Here is a 17,956-nt window from a genome sequence, read left to right on the forward strand (position 1 = left end):
ATTACTATTACGACGAAACCCAGACAAGACTTGACAGACATTCCATTACCAGATCCAGACCTGACATTTTATGTAGATGGTTCATGCATGAGAACAAGTACAGGAGAGTTAGTGGCCGCTTATGCAGTCACAACAGACACTGAAGTTATTGAAACAAATTGTATTAACACCTTGTCAGCTCAAGCAGCAGAGCTCATCGCTCTGACACAAGCCTGTATTCAGGCTAAAAATAAGAGAGTTAACATATACACAGATTCACGTTATGCATTCGGAGTTGTACACGACTTCGGAGTCCTTTGGCGAGAGAGAGGTTATTTAACTTCTCATGGTGCCAACATTCAACACGGTCCCCTCATTCAAGCTCTGCTAGATGCAATACATCTACCTACTGCGATATCTATCATGAAGTGCAAGACCCATACAAAAGTCACCGATATCATTTCCCAGGGTAACGACCTAGCAGACCGAACAGCTAAGCAGACAGCTCAGAATCGGACTCATGCCACTGACTTGACAAAGACGATAGTTCCGACAACGACACGCTGCATGACAGTTAGGGATCCCGCCCTTGATGTAATTGACATACAGACACATGCTACCGTAGAGGAAATCAAGAAATGGACTGAATTAGGAGGGATCCAAACAGATCAGGGTTGGATGACGAAGGGAAAATCCACATGGTTTCTCCCCGACTCTATGGTTCAAGTTATCATTAACACAATACATAGTCCAGCGCATCTAGGGGAGAAAGCTATGCTAGACAGTATTCAAAACATTTGGTTCAATAAACACTTACGAGCAGCAGCCAAACAGAAAGTGCGTACTTGCATGATTTGTTGTCAGTTCAACCCAGGTAAAAGCATCCCTGTAGAGCAAGGTGGATTTCAACCTCCCGATCATCCTTTTGAAGTCCTCCAGATGGATTATATCCAGATGGAACGTTGTCGAGGATTCAAATATGTCCTCGTAGTTGTATGTGCCCTCTCCCGTTGGACAGAAGCATATCCCGTCTCAGATTACACTGCTCCGACCACTGCCAAACAGTTAGTTCGTGAATTCTTCCCACGGTATGGTTTGCCCCGTATCGTGTACTCAGATAACGGTCAGCCGTTCTCATCCGAGCTAATGAAACACATCTCACTCTTGTTAGGCTATCAATGGAAATTCCACTGTGTCCGGCATCCCGAGGCAGCAGGTCTCGTGGAGCGTCATAATCAGACTCTGAAAATTCGACTTTCTAAAATCTGCAGAGAGAAAGGTGTCGACTGGATAGTAGCTTTACCAGTTGCGCTCTTTTACATGAGAATGGTAGCACATTCTCGAACAGGGCTATCCCCGTACGAGGTGGTCTTTGGTAGGCCACCAAATATGTGGGGGACGCCTATACCTCGAAAAATCACTGATGTTGATTGTAATATGCTGACAGATTACCTTGCTTCCTTGATGTCTGCACTACAATCTTGCCGTTCACAGGTAGCTGCAGCTTTTCCCGACAACACCGAGGTGAAGCCCCATGAAGTGGTTCCCGGGGACTACGTTTTTATAAGGAATTTCGACAGGAGGAGTCCGCTAGAGCCCCGCTGGCAAACGCCGAAATTAGTACTTCTGACCACAAGGACAGCAGTGAAGATTGAGGGTCGCAAGGGTTGGCTACACTCGAGCCATATCAAGAAATTTCACGGACTACCTTCTGATTTGAACTCTCAGCCCTGCCTTCCTCCACAGACTGACTCAAAACTCCCCCTGGTTGAGAAAACTGCGTCGCAGGAATATAAACTGAAACTAAGGTCTAGCAAGTCAGACAATTTAATTGTTTAAGTCCTCTCCTAGGTGAATCGGTTGAATTAGTCTCTGACATGTATCCTCTAGACCGAAATAGAGAAAGAGATAGACAGAAACAGCTCAAGAAACATGCATATTGTAAATCACTTCATAGCCACTGTATAGTGACATTATTGATTATGGTTTTTCTAAGCCTTCTGATTATTGCTGCAAGTATACTGTTGCACATATACTACTCTATTTTCAAGCGTGTACATTCTGCTTTCAATGTTACTGCCGAACACTCTTTTAGCGAATTACCTCCGCATGAGTTGTCCTACAGACTTGCGCTGCGCAACAACACATTCATTAGTATGTTACATCACTTCCATCAGACCAACAACGCTACAAATTGTTGGATATGTGGCCGACTCCCTCCCTACCAGAAATACAAGGAAGTTCTGCCCCTCTTTCCGTACCCGTTCACACATAATGGTTCCTGTGGTGCATGGTTTAGTTTGATTAATTCTTTAGATTCAAATACCGTAGTTTACCAAGGCAACTGGGTATGGGGAAACCTGAACTTGGTTTTGCTTAAAGTCTGCTACGCTGACAAGGAGGGACTTCCCAAACAGACAGGAACTGATCTAGAAAATGAAGTATATGGATTAGGTAACTTTACACTTAACCTCATGATTCTGAATGTTGAATCCGAAGCTCCACCAGTCTTGCCTGCTATGGCCGTATTACCAGTCAAAGGTGAATTATGTGTAAGAAAGAATGGTTCAGTACACCTGGGTCATAGTAAATGTACTACTGTGATCGAATTCAGTGATCAAGGCAAGTCTACATTTAGAGCTTCCCGTCATTCCTACTTCCTTTGTGGTCATACCGCATATATACGTTTACCTCTAGATTGGGATGGTACCTGTTACATTGCATTCCTTCTGCCACCTGTTTTCCTAGCCCCTCCTGATTATCATAGAAATACCCATCTAGTACACAATAGACCCCAGAGAGATCTCCCGATTGTCGATTACACTGAAACGGCATGGGAGCAATACACAGATTTTAATAAAGGTTTCTTTCCCTATATAGGTACTGTAGTTAATAGTAAACTGATACGCAAATTAACAAGAACCCTTGAAGCAATAGTGAATGAAACTACTTCCGCCCTAGGCAACTTAACAGAGGAGCAGTCTGCGATGCGGATTGTTGTTCTCCAAAATCGTCTTGTCCTTGACGTCATCCTGGCCGATAGGGGCGGAGCCTGTAGAGTCATCGGATCGAGTTGCTGTGTTTTCATTCCAGAAAACGCGCCATCAGTATATAAAGCCATAACTCGTCTTCATAAGATTGCAAGTCAGATACACCAGAATCCAGGCACCTGGACTTGGTCCGGTTGGTTCTGGAGTATGTTGTCAGCCTGGGGATGGAAAGTCCTATCCTTCCTAGGTATTGGCCTTCTCATAGTATTCAGTTGCTGCCTGTGTCTACAATGTGGGCCAGCGATTTGTGGCCTGTGTGCCACATCGCGTATTCCACATTTAAGTTCTCATTCAAGATACCGTAAGAAGAAAGAAGAGCAAATGATGTTACATGAACAAATTGATGGATTCATGAGGATCGATATATCATGAAGGGTCCGTAGGGGACAAGGAGGGAATGAGGAAATATGGATTTTATGATCAATTATGTCCCCTATCTTAGACCCCAAGGGCTCCATGTACGTGCTACAGGTACATGTATGTTCCCTCCCCTTCCAGCTATGAAGACGCAACTACATGTGTGTCCAACGTCAACATATCCTCTTTCAGATCCACCATGAATGGGTCGAATATTCCGTTCCTAAGTATGCTTGGCCACCGTCTTTATATGGTGCACCTTTCACGTTTTTACAGCTCTGGCGAGTAGGCCCTGAATTCTGCCATCAAGCCTTTTTCTGCCTTCTGCCTCTGAAAACTCCAGCCTGGACCTGCATCTGTATCCATGACCTTTGTTTTACTCCCTGCGCGGCTAACGGTGCCTGGCTCAGCCTGTTGCCTGCCAAGACTGTATTTCGCCTTCAAGTTATCTGCTCCGCTCCTCGACCAATACATTCCTGTCTAAGTAGTTTAGGTAAACATCCTTCCAGCTGCAGAGCAAAGGGCCCGGCCTCACTGTCTCCGTGCAAGTAATTCATAGCTCCTGTTACCATGGTAGGCCCAGGCCCCCTCGCATCTCATGTAGACACGTAGACGCTTATACACGCACTAGCAGTCAGTATAGAATAGCCTCTGCCCAAGAGACCCTTTCCTTCCAGATAATACAGTTCCTTAAACACAAGATATTAGATACGATTTGGGATTAGGTTGTTCTGACATCCCAGACTTCTGTCTCCTCATGTAGGGCTAAATGTCAAATCCCCTTCATCCTCCAGTTACACGTCAATGACACGTCATGCAGCTGCGCGCGCATCTCTGTCATATATTTCTGCTGACATTGCAGGATTCTCTTATGGATCCACCCACCTGTGACATCTTCATAATGACGTTTCTAGTACACGCCCTTATGCACGCCTATTGTAACGCCTTTTTCATTACGTATGTGTATTCTTATCTCTCCTATCAGCTGTTACGCCTCTTACATCTGCCTTTACTGTAATGCATTGACTATATATATGACAACCTGTCAATAAAGTATTGTCTATCCCTTCCCGAACCTTTGTGGTGACGGAACCCGATTACCTGGTTCGAACCAATTCCTTTGTAAGGAATAAAACCCCTTTTAAACCCTCAAATACCACGGATTCTGCCTCTTATTTTTACTGAGTTATTCTTATTGAACTTTACCGCATAAATTAAGTCTAGGTAATTTAAATTTACCACAGGCAGATGCCATGAGATGGACAGTCTTAGACAAATCCAATGGGCCCCTCACTACACCCAATATCACCAAGACACTACTGAGGATCAAACAGAGATGGGTATTTTGGCTTGGTACCTCAGAAAGTGGGCTTAATGATGACATACCATGGTTAGCCCTGACTTAGACACTCACACCAACCTCATGCAGAACAATGCCAGACTAACACACTTTTGAATGTCCAGGTCCAGTAACTATTATGCACATAATACCTCATGTATGACTAGGCCCAGCCCTATTATAAGCATGGGATTCCACACTTTGAGATACTGAAACAATATAAACTGGTACCCATGTATGCACGTCCCTGCCTGCTGGTCTCTATATTTTCCTTTGTTCCTCCTTTCCTTGCCGTTGCACAGTTAGAACAAAGTACAATCTAACTCAACTACTGAGGCAGATCATATGTATGGTAGGGCTTTTTAATTCTTTGGAGTGTGGGGGCAGCGCTGGGTTTTTCATTAATCGAGCACACAGAATAGGTGAGGTACATGGATTCAAAACTAGACTAGTTTCCTAACTACTAGGCCCATCAGCACTTGGGACACTCCTCGTAACCAGCCCCAGTTTCCGTTATCGGAGCCTGGTCAAACTACATTTCCCAGCATGCCCCGGGCTGCTTCCAGGAAGCTGTTGTAAGGTTAACAGTCACCACCCTCGATATTAGCATACTCGATCGGGCTTGCATTTGCCGAAGTTCACTGTCCGAAGGCACACACAATGGCGTCCCCAAGAATACTAGGGGTAAGTCGAGGGGCTACGTTGGACAGGCAGAGTCCTACACATTAATGGATTACCTCCTATTTGACAATAGAGACGCGATGTGGGGTTAGATCGTACAGAGTTTGGTTGTGAGGGAGCAGTTTGTTCTTGGTCCCCTCCGGCCGACAGAGTAGTGCTTGCAGTTGTGGGAACCCCACTTTGACTGTGGGCCCACAAAGGCATTTAAACGAGCTCCCTGAAGCACATGCCTTTGCCTCAAGACGCCTTCATGATACAAGGACACTGTGGGCACCATCTGCTATGACTGGTAATGAGTGATGACTAGGGAGTGATCACAGTATCGACGCGTTCCCTTCACCCATAGTAGATCGCCATCAGATGGTAGCAGCTTTTAGCAGGTACACCAAGCACACATATCATACATCGTTGACGCGAATGAATTAAGCAATTTTCATACTCCTTTGGAAGTCGTGTACTCTGGGCTCAGAGATAAAATATCCTACATACGTGCAATCACTGCACTTAATAACTATGTACTGGTGGTTACATTATCCGAGAAAACTCAGAAAACATGTACTCAGGCATCATTGGTCATATGAGTTAGTTCATGAAAACAGCACTTGTCATGGACGCCGCCTCAGCTATCCTTCAATAGGATCGCGAATAAACGGCAACATGGGAATACCACCAATAGACCTATGCTAGATTAATTGAGTGCAATTGCCCCATCCCATAAAACACAATTAATATTTTCAGCCAGCCATGTTTGTGTATCGCACAATAGAGCTAGATTCGGTCTCCACTTCTCTTTTTATGCTTGTCAATCCAATAACATTGGGCTATATTTCTTTTAACGCCACAACCTTGATTTAATAGGTTGGAGGAGTGTGTGCATCTTAGGCAGTCTGCCTAGGACAGATGTGTCATTTTACCTGACTTCTGCAGGTGAGTGACATCATTCGTAGATATTTTGCTACAAGGACATAATGTGTCTGAATACACCAGACATCCTTTGCGAAATAATTGACTTGTGATTATTTCTTTAACAATTGATGTTGATGAATTTAATGTTGTTTCTGCATACTTTGGAATGTCGAATATGGGATAATGTATAGCCCATTTTCAAACTGATTTAATTCCGCAGTTTGTTTATGTCTCACCCACAGGTCCTACCGGTGAATCCGTTCGTTTGAACTGCTGGTATCACTGGTTTAGTATCTCACATCCAATACGCTGATGTGTTGGAATTTTTCTTTTTTATTATTCAGTTTCACTTAGCAGTAGCTATTATAGAGATCCTGATGAAAGCCACAACACTATCTAGGTCTTAGGCTGAAACATGTCGATCACTACTCAGTACGACTACATCTAATGTCTGCAGTCTAACTCATTGCTCTTTGTTTTAACCCTAGCACAGGGTAGCAAGAATAAAGCTCAGCAGGCTAACCTTGTAGCTAGTTTTACTCACTCACTTACACTGCACTTTTCCCATCATCCCATTTGCTCACATTATGTTTTAGTAATACCCTCATATCTAAAAACATCCCTGAGCTCCCCACTTGCAGCGAGGGGGTTGTAGCCCACATCATGACTATGCTTCATGATGTGAGGAGGAGTCCCCATGATGAAGCATGACACCTTTGGTGTGTGAGGGAAACCATCCTTAAAAGGGAAACCCCCCAATAAGTCAGTTTGTTTCCCTTCTTTGACATTCTCCTTGATGTCATTACAGCCATATTGTCCCTGTGTGCCCATGCCAGTCACAATGGGGGAACAGCTGGAATGGTATGCCCAAGCCCCACTCTTTTCAGAGTCCTATGCTGTCACTTCCAAAAGTACTTACAGACCGAAAAAGCAGGCCTAGCCTGATTTTGTGATGTAGACTTGATGAGGCAGGTAACGTTATTTGTCAACAGGTGGCATAATATACTGGAGCGGCCTCGAAATGTGTCCCACCACATTGTTTTTCTTTTACAGGTGGTACTGATGAACATCAGAGGAGCTCTGCATGACATTATGGACCCACACCCCACAAAAGCTTGTGACAGGCTTCACTAGGCCACTGATGAGGTTTTTGACCCCCCTCAGACCCACGACTGGGAGAAACGCATACGGGGTGATATATTAAGTTGGAGGGAACACAGTCATAATTCATATAAGAAGAAGAAACAGAAGGATATTGTATTTACTTTGTGTAATTGAAAGAAGACAATTTTTACAACCAAGACTTAAATAAATGGTAAAACAACTAGGGATTATATGACTTTGGAGTATTTGTCTCAGGAGTCTTCTCTGTCTGAACCTGCAGAGTCCTTGCATGAATTGATTAAGCCATGTAAGAGTGGGATGCATTAGCTGGTATATTATTAAGGTCAGTTGAAAAACATGTACTCTCATTGCTTTCAATAGGTTAATGCACATTGTTGTAATGTTATGTGAATTTGTAGAGCATGGCTAATCACCCGTGAGGGTATCCAGACACACTTAGGTTTTAGGTTCATTTGAACCCTTCCACAATACTGTCTATGGACGATATCTAGAGGATGACAATACTTAACTTCATACGGTAGGAGAATTTATAGTAAATGTAGATTACTGCAGAAGTAGGAAAATGTGAAAGTCGTCCCAGGGATATAATTAGAACTGCAATGGAACAAACTATTGTATGTGGTGCACTGGTAATAGAGTTCAGACCAACCCACAAACCTTTCATCTAAACTACAGCTGTCCAGCCAATGAGTAAGCAGTGACCTTCTTCATGTGCAGAGTCACTTTAGAGTTAATGATCATTGAAATTCATCGAGCAGATCATCGAAATTCAGAACTCACAGATGAATGAGGTGGGTAAGAGTAGTGGATCAGGAATCCCCAAACGGTAGAAGGAGTAAAGAGGAGGACAGAAAAAAGGAGGAAGAGTACACTGATAATAAAAGTTCAATGACTCAAACATTCAATGAATTATATGCCATGGAAAGCCTAGAGCTGTATTTTACTTACAACGCTACAAAGCTTTAATACTTTAAAGTACAGAAAGGATCTGGCAGTGATACTCACGAAAAGGGTGTGTATAAAGAAAGAGCGTCCTTGTTTGAAGAGATGGCACTCATAATAATCATGTTCAAAAACATCTGGCAAGCAGTCACATTGTTGTAGTCCTAGAGAGAAGAGAAGAGAGCGCGCTCCATCAAGATCAGATCAGATGAAGTACCATAATACTAGTTATTCAGTGAACACATTTCACATAGTCAGTTTGTGCTTGTTTGCTCAATAAAGTCCTACAGTAACATGACAAGCAGATGTGGTGAAAGAACTGGATATCTGGAGAAGTAGCTGGAATTCGGTACACCAGGATGGGATGGGGAGGTAGGTTGCTAAATGTGGCGGGGAGTGTGGGGGAGAGAGGACATCTAGAGGGGATGATGGAACTAGGTTACCTAGAGGAGATCGGGGACCTAGGTCTCTGGTAAGGAGAGGGTATGGAAGGGAATACCTGGAGAAGATGTAGGTACCGGGTAGGGGTAGAGTAATTGAGTGCTTTGAGGAGTGGGAATGGGAGGTTTAAGGAGTCAGACACCCAGGCTGTGAAGAGAACATACCTCATGGGGTGAAGGTACCAAGTACCAGCAAAGATCTAATGCAGATTCCTGGTGCTGGAGAACGGCTTCCAGTGAAAACAGGAATCAATTTGCTTAGTTAATGATCAGCAAGATAGGAAAATAACATGATACTTCATATGTTAGAAAGGAAAGATTGGTAATATTCATACAGAATTGCCTGGTGTCGTGGGGCAGATAAACACAGCTATGGTAAAATCAAGGCATTCCAGCATGAAACAATACTCTTTATACTTGTTCATCAAAAGGTTTTAATTTTACACTGGACAATTGCATCACTCCTTGCCCACAACAAATCATCTCCTACTATAGTCATTTAAAAGTACAAGAGAATTTTGCTGAGTTTGTCGAACCTTCCGTATTGGTTTCACAACACTGTCCAGCAACCAGTTTAAGAGTGTGCTGCAATATTCTATGGTTTGTGGCAACTTCCTCTGACCAACAGACTGTGAGGGAAGACAGACACTGCACTGTCAACACTACCCAACATCAGTGAGAGCACCAAAGACTAATGACCATGACGTACACCACATCCAAGTGATCAAGCTCTTGGCGTGAAAACATTCCATATCTCAACATACTGCCAGGGTTGGTGGTAGGTCGCAAGATGAGTCCCTTCCTTGGATGCATCTGTGGCTAATGCACAGCTAAAGTCAGCGGTTAGAAGCAGAGAAACGCGAGGAGCAAAAAAGCAAGAAACTCTCGATCTCTGAACTTCAAGCAACAGACGATATCTGCATCATCCGCACGGCTGACAGATGTGCAAGAAATTTATATAATCTCTGAAAAATAGCTTATGAAAGAAACTAGTCTTTTTTCAGATAGGGTGACTATCTTTTCTACAAAGATGGTATTTTACATCCTGGGACTCAGACCGGGTCCAGTGAAATGAGTGGGTGAGGTTCCCTGAGCTTTTTAAGACGGTGGTATATATTGTGCTAAGGTAGTTCTTGCGAGGAAATCCATGTATGAAATGAAAAGAGCATCATAAGACTGCCTCTTTTCAGACAGACACTTTATTAACTTGAGGAACTGGAGCAAATTCTAACTTCGACTGATGAGGGGAGAAATCTCTCTATGAGCCTCCAAGACTCAACCATCAAAAAAATGAAACTTTTTAAGAAATCCCATTCTGCAAAAGAATACAACTACCTTTATCTTTCTATACGAAATACAGCAAGAGGACAAGATATGAGAAACATGTGCATATTATAACCAAAGTGTTTTAAAGTTTGAACTGGTAAGATAGATTGCACCTTACCATGCTTATTATCAGCTAAATTAAGAACTCTTGGTAAGGGGACCTACCAGTTCCCCATCTGCCCCAGTCAGCTCCCCAGCCAGCACCCATCCTGTGGGCCACTTGAGTCAGCTCCATTCCTTTATTCCCATCCGGGTGGGAGTAGCTTTTTCTCTACTCCTGCCAAGTCCAGGAGCAAAGTTGGGTTCCATGCCCAGGAGAGTGAGATGAGGAAATTAAGTTTGTATTCCTTGCCCACACTCTCCTGAACAGGAAATACAAGAGTGAATGGCTCGGGGAGGTGGGGAGGGGGCCGCACAATATCCCATCCACTAGTGTTTTTTTTTTTTAAGCTGATTGGTCTTAATCACATTACATCCCACAACATTTCATGGGCTAGAATACAGAATGAAATCCTCACACCTCGTGTTTTTTTCAGGCATCCCCGAACCATATACACCGCTCTCTCCTGCATGGCACACCAGTTGATCACCTGTCTCCAAGGGGCTACTGGGGGAGGACAGGCCAACTGCCCCCATTTAGCAATATCTCTCTTTGCCAATGCCACCCCAATCCCCACCAAGGTCCTATCCTCAATGAAGTCACAGTCCCCCTCCCAAAGTTCCAACAGAAGAAGCACAGGGAAATGATCAAAAGGTCTTTCAATCACACTCATCAGTGTGCCAAGTATCATAGTCTAGAACCCTGCAATGACCGTACACTCCCAAACCATGTGGTAGAAAAGAGCAGGCATTCCCAAACAGCGCCAACACGCTGATGACTCCAGCACGCCTGCACGTTAAACCTGCACCTGTGCCATATAGGTCATATGCAAATAGTTGAGTAGGATGAGCTGGAGCCTCGGAGGGATGACCTGCACCCCAGGAGCCATGAAAGCATCCCTTCAGTCAGGGTGTGAAGAAATCCAGACATTGAGCTATGAAGGATTTATAGAACCGCAAAATCCTCTTCTTTTCAATGGGTCCCAGAACAATCTGCCCCTCCAGGGGCTGCATCCGGGAACATTCCCAAGGGTGTCACAGTGCTGCTCTAGGACATGACACACCTGCAGGTATTTAAATGACTGAGACCTGTGCAGGTCAAACTCTTCCTATAGCATCTGTTAGGACGCAAGGGCTGTCCCCTGCCAAACACCTCCTACCTTAGAGATGATCACCATATCCCAACCGCGAAATCCCGCTAGGGAGGAGACGTGATGCAATCAACCGTCAAATCTAAAGAGGAGTCATGAGTATAACCCCAAACCGGTCCACCGTAGAGCCATATGTCAGGTCCCAAGAACCACCCTTGTGAGCTCGGGGACATGTGAAGGGGTAGGAGTACCATACAACAGCCCCTGATCTTATCCAGGCCAAACCTGGCAACCTCATGCCAGATTGCAGGGTCTCCCTACCCCCACTCACCCATTTATTGACCATCAGCTGAGCCACCCAATAGTAGAGGCACACATCCGCCATCCCCAGACCCCCGTCACAGGTGGTCTGAGTGCATTTTCCATACGCTATACAGGGAGGTTGGTTAAGCCATAGGAAGGCCCAGATTTTGGCTTGCAGCTGGCGCCAATAGAACTGCCACAAAAGCAGGGTAATTTTTCAATGTTTTTAACAAGCGGGGAAGCGTGATCATCTTAAACAGTGCAGTGCTGCCCAAGACATTAAGAGGCAGTGTAACCCACTGGGTGAGATCTGTCATCAAGTAGGACAATAAGTGTCAGCTAATAAGACTTCAGGTATGACCCAGGTCCAGAGTTATGTACATGCCTGAATATAGAAAACTCAGTCTGCGCACCGTAAGCCATACCGACCATTCTGTATCAACCGGCTGCACAGTTAGGGGGGCAAAAACGGATTTGGGCCAGTTAATGCTAAGCCCCGTAGTGTCCCTGTAGAGGCTGATGATCTGCAACACCAGTGCAATCGTGACAGTTGAGAGGTGCCACATCATCAGCACAGAGTGCAATGCGATCCTCTGTCGCCACTCCTCAGTCAAAGCCCCAGACCGGAGAGTTGCACTGGACCCACTCCGTCAAGGGCTCAATCACCAAGGCAAACAAGAGTGGGGACAATGGGCAGCCCTGGCGGGTGCCCCGGCCAATCACAAAGGGGGCAGATAAGGTGCCACTAGCCCAAACCTGGGCCCTAGGGTTAGAATAGAGCCCGAAATTGAGGGCCCAGGCCCACTTTAACCAACCCCTCCTCCAAAACGGCCCAACAAGCAATCCAAAGCCTTCTCAAAGTTTAAAAAAAGAAGAGCTGTCAGGTCCCCCAGCAGGAAGAGACACGCTAGCGCCATGTGCACCCTATAGAGGCAATGACTGGTACCTCTACGGGGCATTAACCTGCACTGATCAGGTTACATTAGCTACAGGAGGACCATGAGTAGGCAGTTAGACAGTGCCTTAAGAAAGATTTTTACCTCTGAATTAATAAGCAAGATCAGGTGATATGACTCACATCGATCTAGTGGTTGGCCTGGTTTGGGCAAAACCACAATGATCGCCAAAGGAAACTTGGGAAGTTATTGCACCACCTCTGTTAAAAAGGGCAAGAAGTTGGGACATCACGTGGGCCTGGAAGTGCCTATACTAGTCCATGGGGAATTCATTGTGCCCGGAGTCTTCCCTGAGTTCATTTCCGAGAGGGCAGGAGCGATGTCCTCCGTCATGAAGAGGCGATCCAAGACCGCCCTATAAATTAAACACGATGAGCAGTGGGATGTTGCGAACTAATAGACGGGCAGCCTCCTGTAGGAGCCACTCTCTGGGGTGGTATAGATCCTTATAGTAAGCTGCAAATGCGGCCGCTATATCCTCAGCCCTTTCCTCCACCCCCAACTCTTTCTTAATAGAAGAAACAATCCAGGAGGGTAACTCCAGTGTCGCCCACCAATATAGGAGCTTGGCGGACTTGTCCTCCCACTCATAGACCCTGCACTTCCAGGCCATCCAGCATTGGCAAGGTTACTCAAGTGACCAGTTGCTAAAGTGCCTTCCTCTTCAAAGCTAGTAGGTGTAGCCCAGTTCCATTCATATCACCATAACTCTTATGTTCCAACTGAAAGATACTAGACTCCACTTCAGTGATCTGTTACTGCTGTAGCCAGCTCCTGCACCCTCAAGTAAGACCTCACCACTCCCCTCATAAAAGCCTTGCGGCCAAACACAGAATCCCTGAGGACCCCATTGTGCCGCAGTTTTGGTCAAAGTAGCCCCCCAGCTCGTGAGCGAGAAAGTGCTGGAACTACTGCTGCAGCAGAAGTCAGGCATTGAGTCTCCACATCGGGCGGGGGCTCACAGGCTGTTGTTGAAAGCAGTGAGTTATAGAGGCATGATCCAAAATCCATCTGGGCAGAATGTGGGAACTGGAGGTGCCAGGAAGATTGGATGCCAAAGAAGGATTAAGTCATTGTGGAAGAGGGATTTATGAGCTGCAGAGTGGTGGTTATAAGCCGAAGTCCCGGGATTCAACACCCTCCATGCATCACAAAGAACCAGGCTCTCTGACCAGCTGTGTAACCCCTACCTTCTCTACCCCTTGCAGCACCCAACCCAAATGAGTCTACCCCTGGGACCATGATATCATTAAAATCCCCTCCAATGAAGGTTGTCTCGTGAGGTAGTCTGCATCTGCAAAACCCAATGGCACACTGCACCAAGGTGGGAGGGTTATATACTGCATCCATGCAGCATACCCTCCACCACAATATACTGCCCCAGAGAATCTAGTTGGACCTGTGAAACAACCAAAGGGAATGTTTAATGTAGGAGCACTGCTGTACCTCTGGACCCCCGGGTGTGGTCTGCATGAAAAACCGAAAGCGAGCCAGGAAGGAAAAATGAGTTCCTAGCAGGTGAGTCTTCTGCAGGAGCAATACTGCAGGGCCTTGCCATTTAGAGAAGAAAAGCACCGCCCTATTTTAAAACGATCTTTAGGACCGTTGATGTTCCACGACATCAGCACATAATGGGTCATTGCCTAGTTAAGGGACCTATGTATCAGTGTTGACCCAGATGTGTGGGTGCACAGGTAGTAGAAGAAAATAAAAGCAGCGTGCCTGTGGTACCCTCCTTGTTAACAAACGAAAGACAACATAACCTAAATATTAACAGAAAAGTAAACATTACTCCACCACAAGAAGAGTCCCTGACCCCACACTTCCCCCCAGAAGTATCTGTCGCCCACCCCACAAAACAAGAACTCAAACTTAGGTGAAATTCCGGAAGCATGCTCCCTGCTCGGTTCTGCACCATCCCTTCATAACTAAGGAGACATTGGTGATGAAGAAGGTATTAGAGAGAAAAATTGGGAAGGCCTCAAGTCCTGTCCAGTGAGTCTGCAGATAAATCAAGGGCCAGAGTCTTGCTAGGCTGTGACTCTGATGATGATAGCCACTGGGATCTGCGCAGCCCCCGCCCAGTGTCTTGGCCCCCAACCTCTGAGCCAGAGTCTGCCACTGATCCCTGGTGGCCCCCTCTCCGCAACATCCAGAAGCAAGCCTGGAGCTCTCTCCCATCATATCATATCTGGGGGCCCCAGCTTGGGTGGGTCTCCCCATCCAGGCACTAGGTTTACTGTCAAGGCCCGTTGTTCCATCACCCATTCCCAGGCAGACTCTGGGGTATCGAAGAAGATAGTTTTGGAGTTATGAATAACCTGGCGGCACGCTGGGAACATCAACATATATTTCAAAGTTAATGATTGACATTTTGCCTTGACTTTATCACAAGACTTCTGGCCCAGCTGCACCTGGTGGATATAGTCTGGAAAGAGCATGAGTACCTACACTCCATGAGCAGGATTCCCCACCTGTTGGACCATCTGCAGGATGCGGTCCCGATCCCTATAGTTAAGGATTTGGGCAATAAGTGGATGGGTGGCTTGGGCACCAGGATCCAATTGGCCCATTCGATAACAAAACAGGACATCTGAGAGGATGATTTCCAAGATGGGATGCATTCTTCCAGAAAGCACTCCGGTTCGACCCCTCAAAGCCCTCTGCAAAGCCCACAAAGCGTAGATTACATTGCCGGGTATAATTCTCTGCATCCTCAGTACGTTTCTTCAGGTGTCGCACCACGCCCACCAGCCACAAGACCGTGGCTCGCAGTTCGCCCAACATATCCTCCAACATGGAAACTTGTCCCTCTGCTTCTGTCACTCTGTCCGCCACACTTTCCAAATCCTGTCACAAGAGGGGCACCTTCACCCCGACCTCCCCAATCTTGCACTCTAGTGCCAGCCAGGAAGCCTGAATTACCTGCAAGATAGCCCCACAGTCATCTGCTGGGGTGGGGGCCTAGGGGCAACCGCCAACTCCTGGGCCCCACGTGCACCAGGTGAAGGGGCAGTAAATCCATCAATTTTGGATTGGCGCTGTGCCCCTACTGGCATGTTGTGCCCCATGTCGAAGAAAGTCCTTCCAGGACTCCAAACAACGGTAAGTGCCCCAGCAAAGCATTCAGCAGTCAGAAGATTGCAGGAGCAGAAGATTGCAGAGGTAGAAGGGCCATTCACCACTGCCTGTTTGCACCACCTGCCTCCAGGTGGGCTGCACAAGTAGCCGGAGCCTGCCCTCACCTCTCAATATCCCTTTCTGCACTTAGGCTGGGCCAGGTATCTCCAGGACCCCACCATTGCACCCGCTTTGGGTAGGGTCCCCACAGTCCTGCTGGTATTCTCCTTGGGGCCATAATGGGGGATGGAGGGAAACCTCAAACAAAAAGCCCATGGTCCTCACCACCTTCAATGGCTCTTCCCAGCACCCCACCTGTACCTGCACCACCAACAGTCCAATCCGCAATCCCCCAGGCTCGCCACCTCACCTCCTGGGTGCCGGGGCCACCACAACTCTTTCGATCACCAGGTGGAGGGTGGGAGGAAAGGCACCACCACAGCCCTGAGGACCTCTTCTCCACATACCCCCAGGCAGGCCTAGGCAGACTCTGCTCAGAAATCGTCGCCCCATGAACTGGCACAGCAGGGCCATGCGCTCAGGCCTCAATGGCTCCAGGGGGCCATCGTCCGATTGATGCTTGGGGAGAGAAAAAAGGGGGGAGACCAATCTCCACGTCCATGAAACCGGCCTGTATGCCCCCACTCTCTGTTTACCGTGTCACTCACTGGTCTGTTTAGCCACCATCTTGTGCTCGGTCGCGGAGGGCATGGTCTCAGCAGCTGAAATCACAGTGCTGCCCCCACCTTTGGAGCGGCTGCATGGCCCAAGAAGCCACCACATCACAGGCAGCCACAGTTGAAAGGCTCCTGTTGACCCACCGAGCCTGTCAGCAGCAGAATGATGGTGGATTTGGCGCAGCCAGTGGGAGCTTCAACAGAGAGCAGTCACCATCTCGGCCAATCAGGCCGCACACCCTCCTCCCATGAAGTTAAAATTTGGCCCAGAGGGTTGGGGCCCCAGGAGCCTCTATTAGGCTTGGGGAGAGGGGCTGAATCCCCCCTCCTGTAAACTGAAAGTTCAGCCCCACGGGTATGGTTCCCAGGGACTCTGTGAAGCTTGGGGAGAGGGGCTGTATCCCATCCCCCTAAATAAGACAAAAGTGACGCCCGGGGCTTGGACCACTCCAGGGTTTAAAAAACAAAAACCTGTGGATCCTTTGCAAATTCACGGTAAAAAAAGTTTTTGCCCAGAGGGAGCCAGGGTAGCCATACTCTGCGGCCTTCCATATGTTGTTTTTTACTTTTTTTATTTATAATATCAGGACAGGGGAATGAGTCCCCGAGTCCTGAAATGGCTGCTGCCATATCTTTGTTGTTATCTTTAGTTCTGTCGGGTGCATGGATCCTACGGAATGTGATATATACATACATTTTAAACCTTAATTTCTCAAAAACTACTGAACAGATTTACACCAAATCACAAAAAGCATGCTTTCTGGACCAAATTCCAGCTTTCGGCTAAATTGGAATTAATCCGGTCAGCCGTTTTCACAGTATCTTTGTTCAATTTTCCTATGGGAAATTGCATGTGGAAAACGCGTTTAGGATGAACTTTCTTTTGTGGAAACATTTTGTGAAGATTTGTCAAACTGTGGCAAACTTATTAGCAAACCAAATAATGATTTTACCACTGTTCGACCACCACTGGTTAATACATATATTCATTGAAACAAAACAAAGGTTAAAGTGACATTGTAGTTAGGGGAAAATGTCAGTTGAAGTGTAACATTTTTTAATAAAAAGAACACTGAAATTCACCAGTTATAGTTATTACAAGTAACTGTAACTGGCATCAATGATATAATTTCAGATGTTGCAGTGATGTCATCAATATTGTCATATAACATGTCATGAGTGATGTAGTATTCAAAATGTTGCACCATCTACTGGCCTCCCCTAGTGGCTGGAGTGCCCCTGGCTCCCTGTGTCCATGAGGCTATGACATTTTACTATATTTTGTAGTTATTTTATGTTACCCAGGAGAAGGTCTGTTATTCCATTGTTGAAATCTTTGAACGTTTTATGTTCGTCCGGCTCTCGTGTTTTTACAGCTTTTATCTGATGAGCATATTATATTTAAAGTCACTTGTTTGCTAAGAGCTACAATGAGATTGAGGTATAACAGGATTGATTAATGTTATTGCACTTGATTGTTGCACATTTTTCTAAGTTTCTTTTGCAGTCTTATTTTTCAGGGTTTATTTGACGAACATGTCATGTTTAAGAATGATCAATCTTGC

At 46.1% G+C, this 17,956-nt stretch overlaps 1 protein-coding gene across 2 annotated transcripts in view; it reads right to left on the reverse strand.

Annotated features, from left to right (window-relative positions):
* The window catches only part of LOC146780066 (meckelin-like), a 400,358-nt gene that overhangs the window by 277,544 nt on the left and 104,858 nt on the right, over positions 1-17,956 (reverse strand). For both annotated transcript variants that reach the window (XM_085637891.1, XM_085637890.1), the window contains exon 8: positions 8,443-8,543. In XM_085637891.1, coding sequence (XP_085494017.1) covers positions 8,443-8,543 — 101 coding nt within the window. The remainder of the gene's footprint in view (positions 1-8,442; positions 8,544-17,956) is intronic.

This window comes from Triturus cristatus, chromosome 12, assembly GCF_964204655.1.
Source record: "Triturus cristatus chromosome 12, aTriCri1.1, whole genome shotgun sequence".
NCBI classification, from domain to species: Eukaryota; Metazoa; Chordata; class Amphibia; order Caudata; family Salamandridae; genus Triturus; species Triturus cristatus.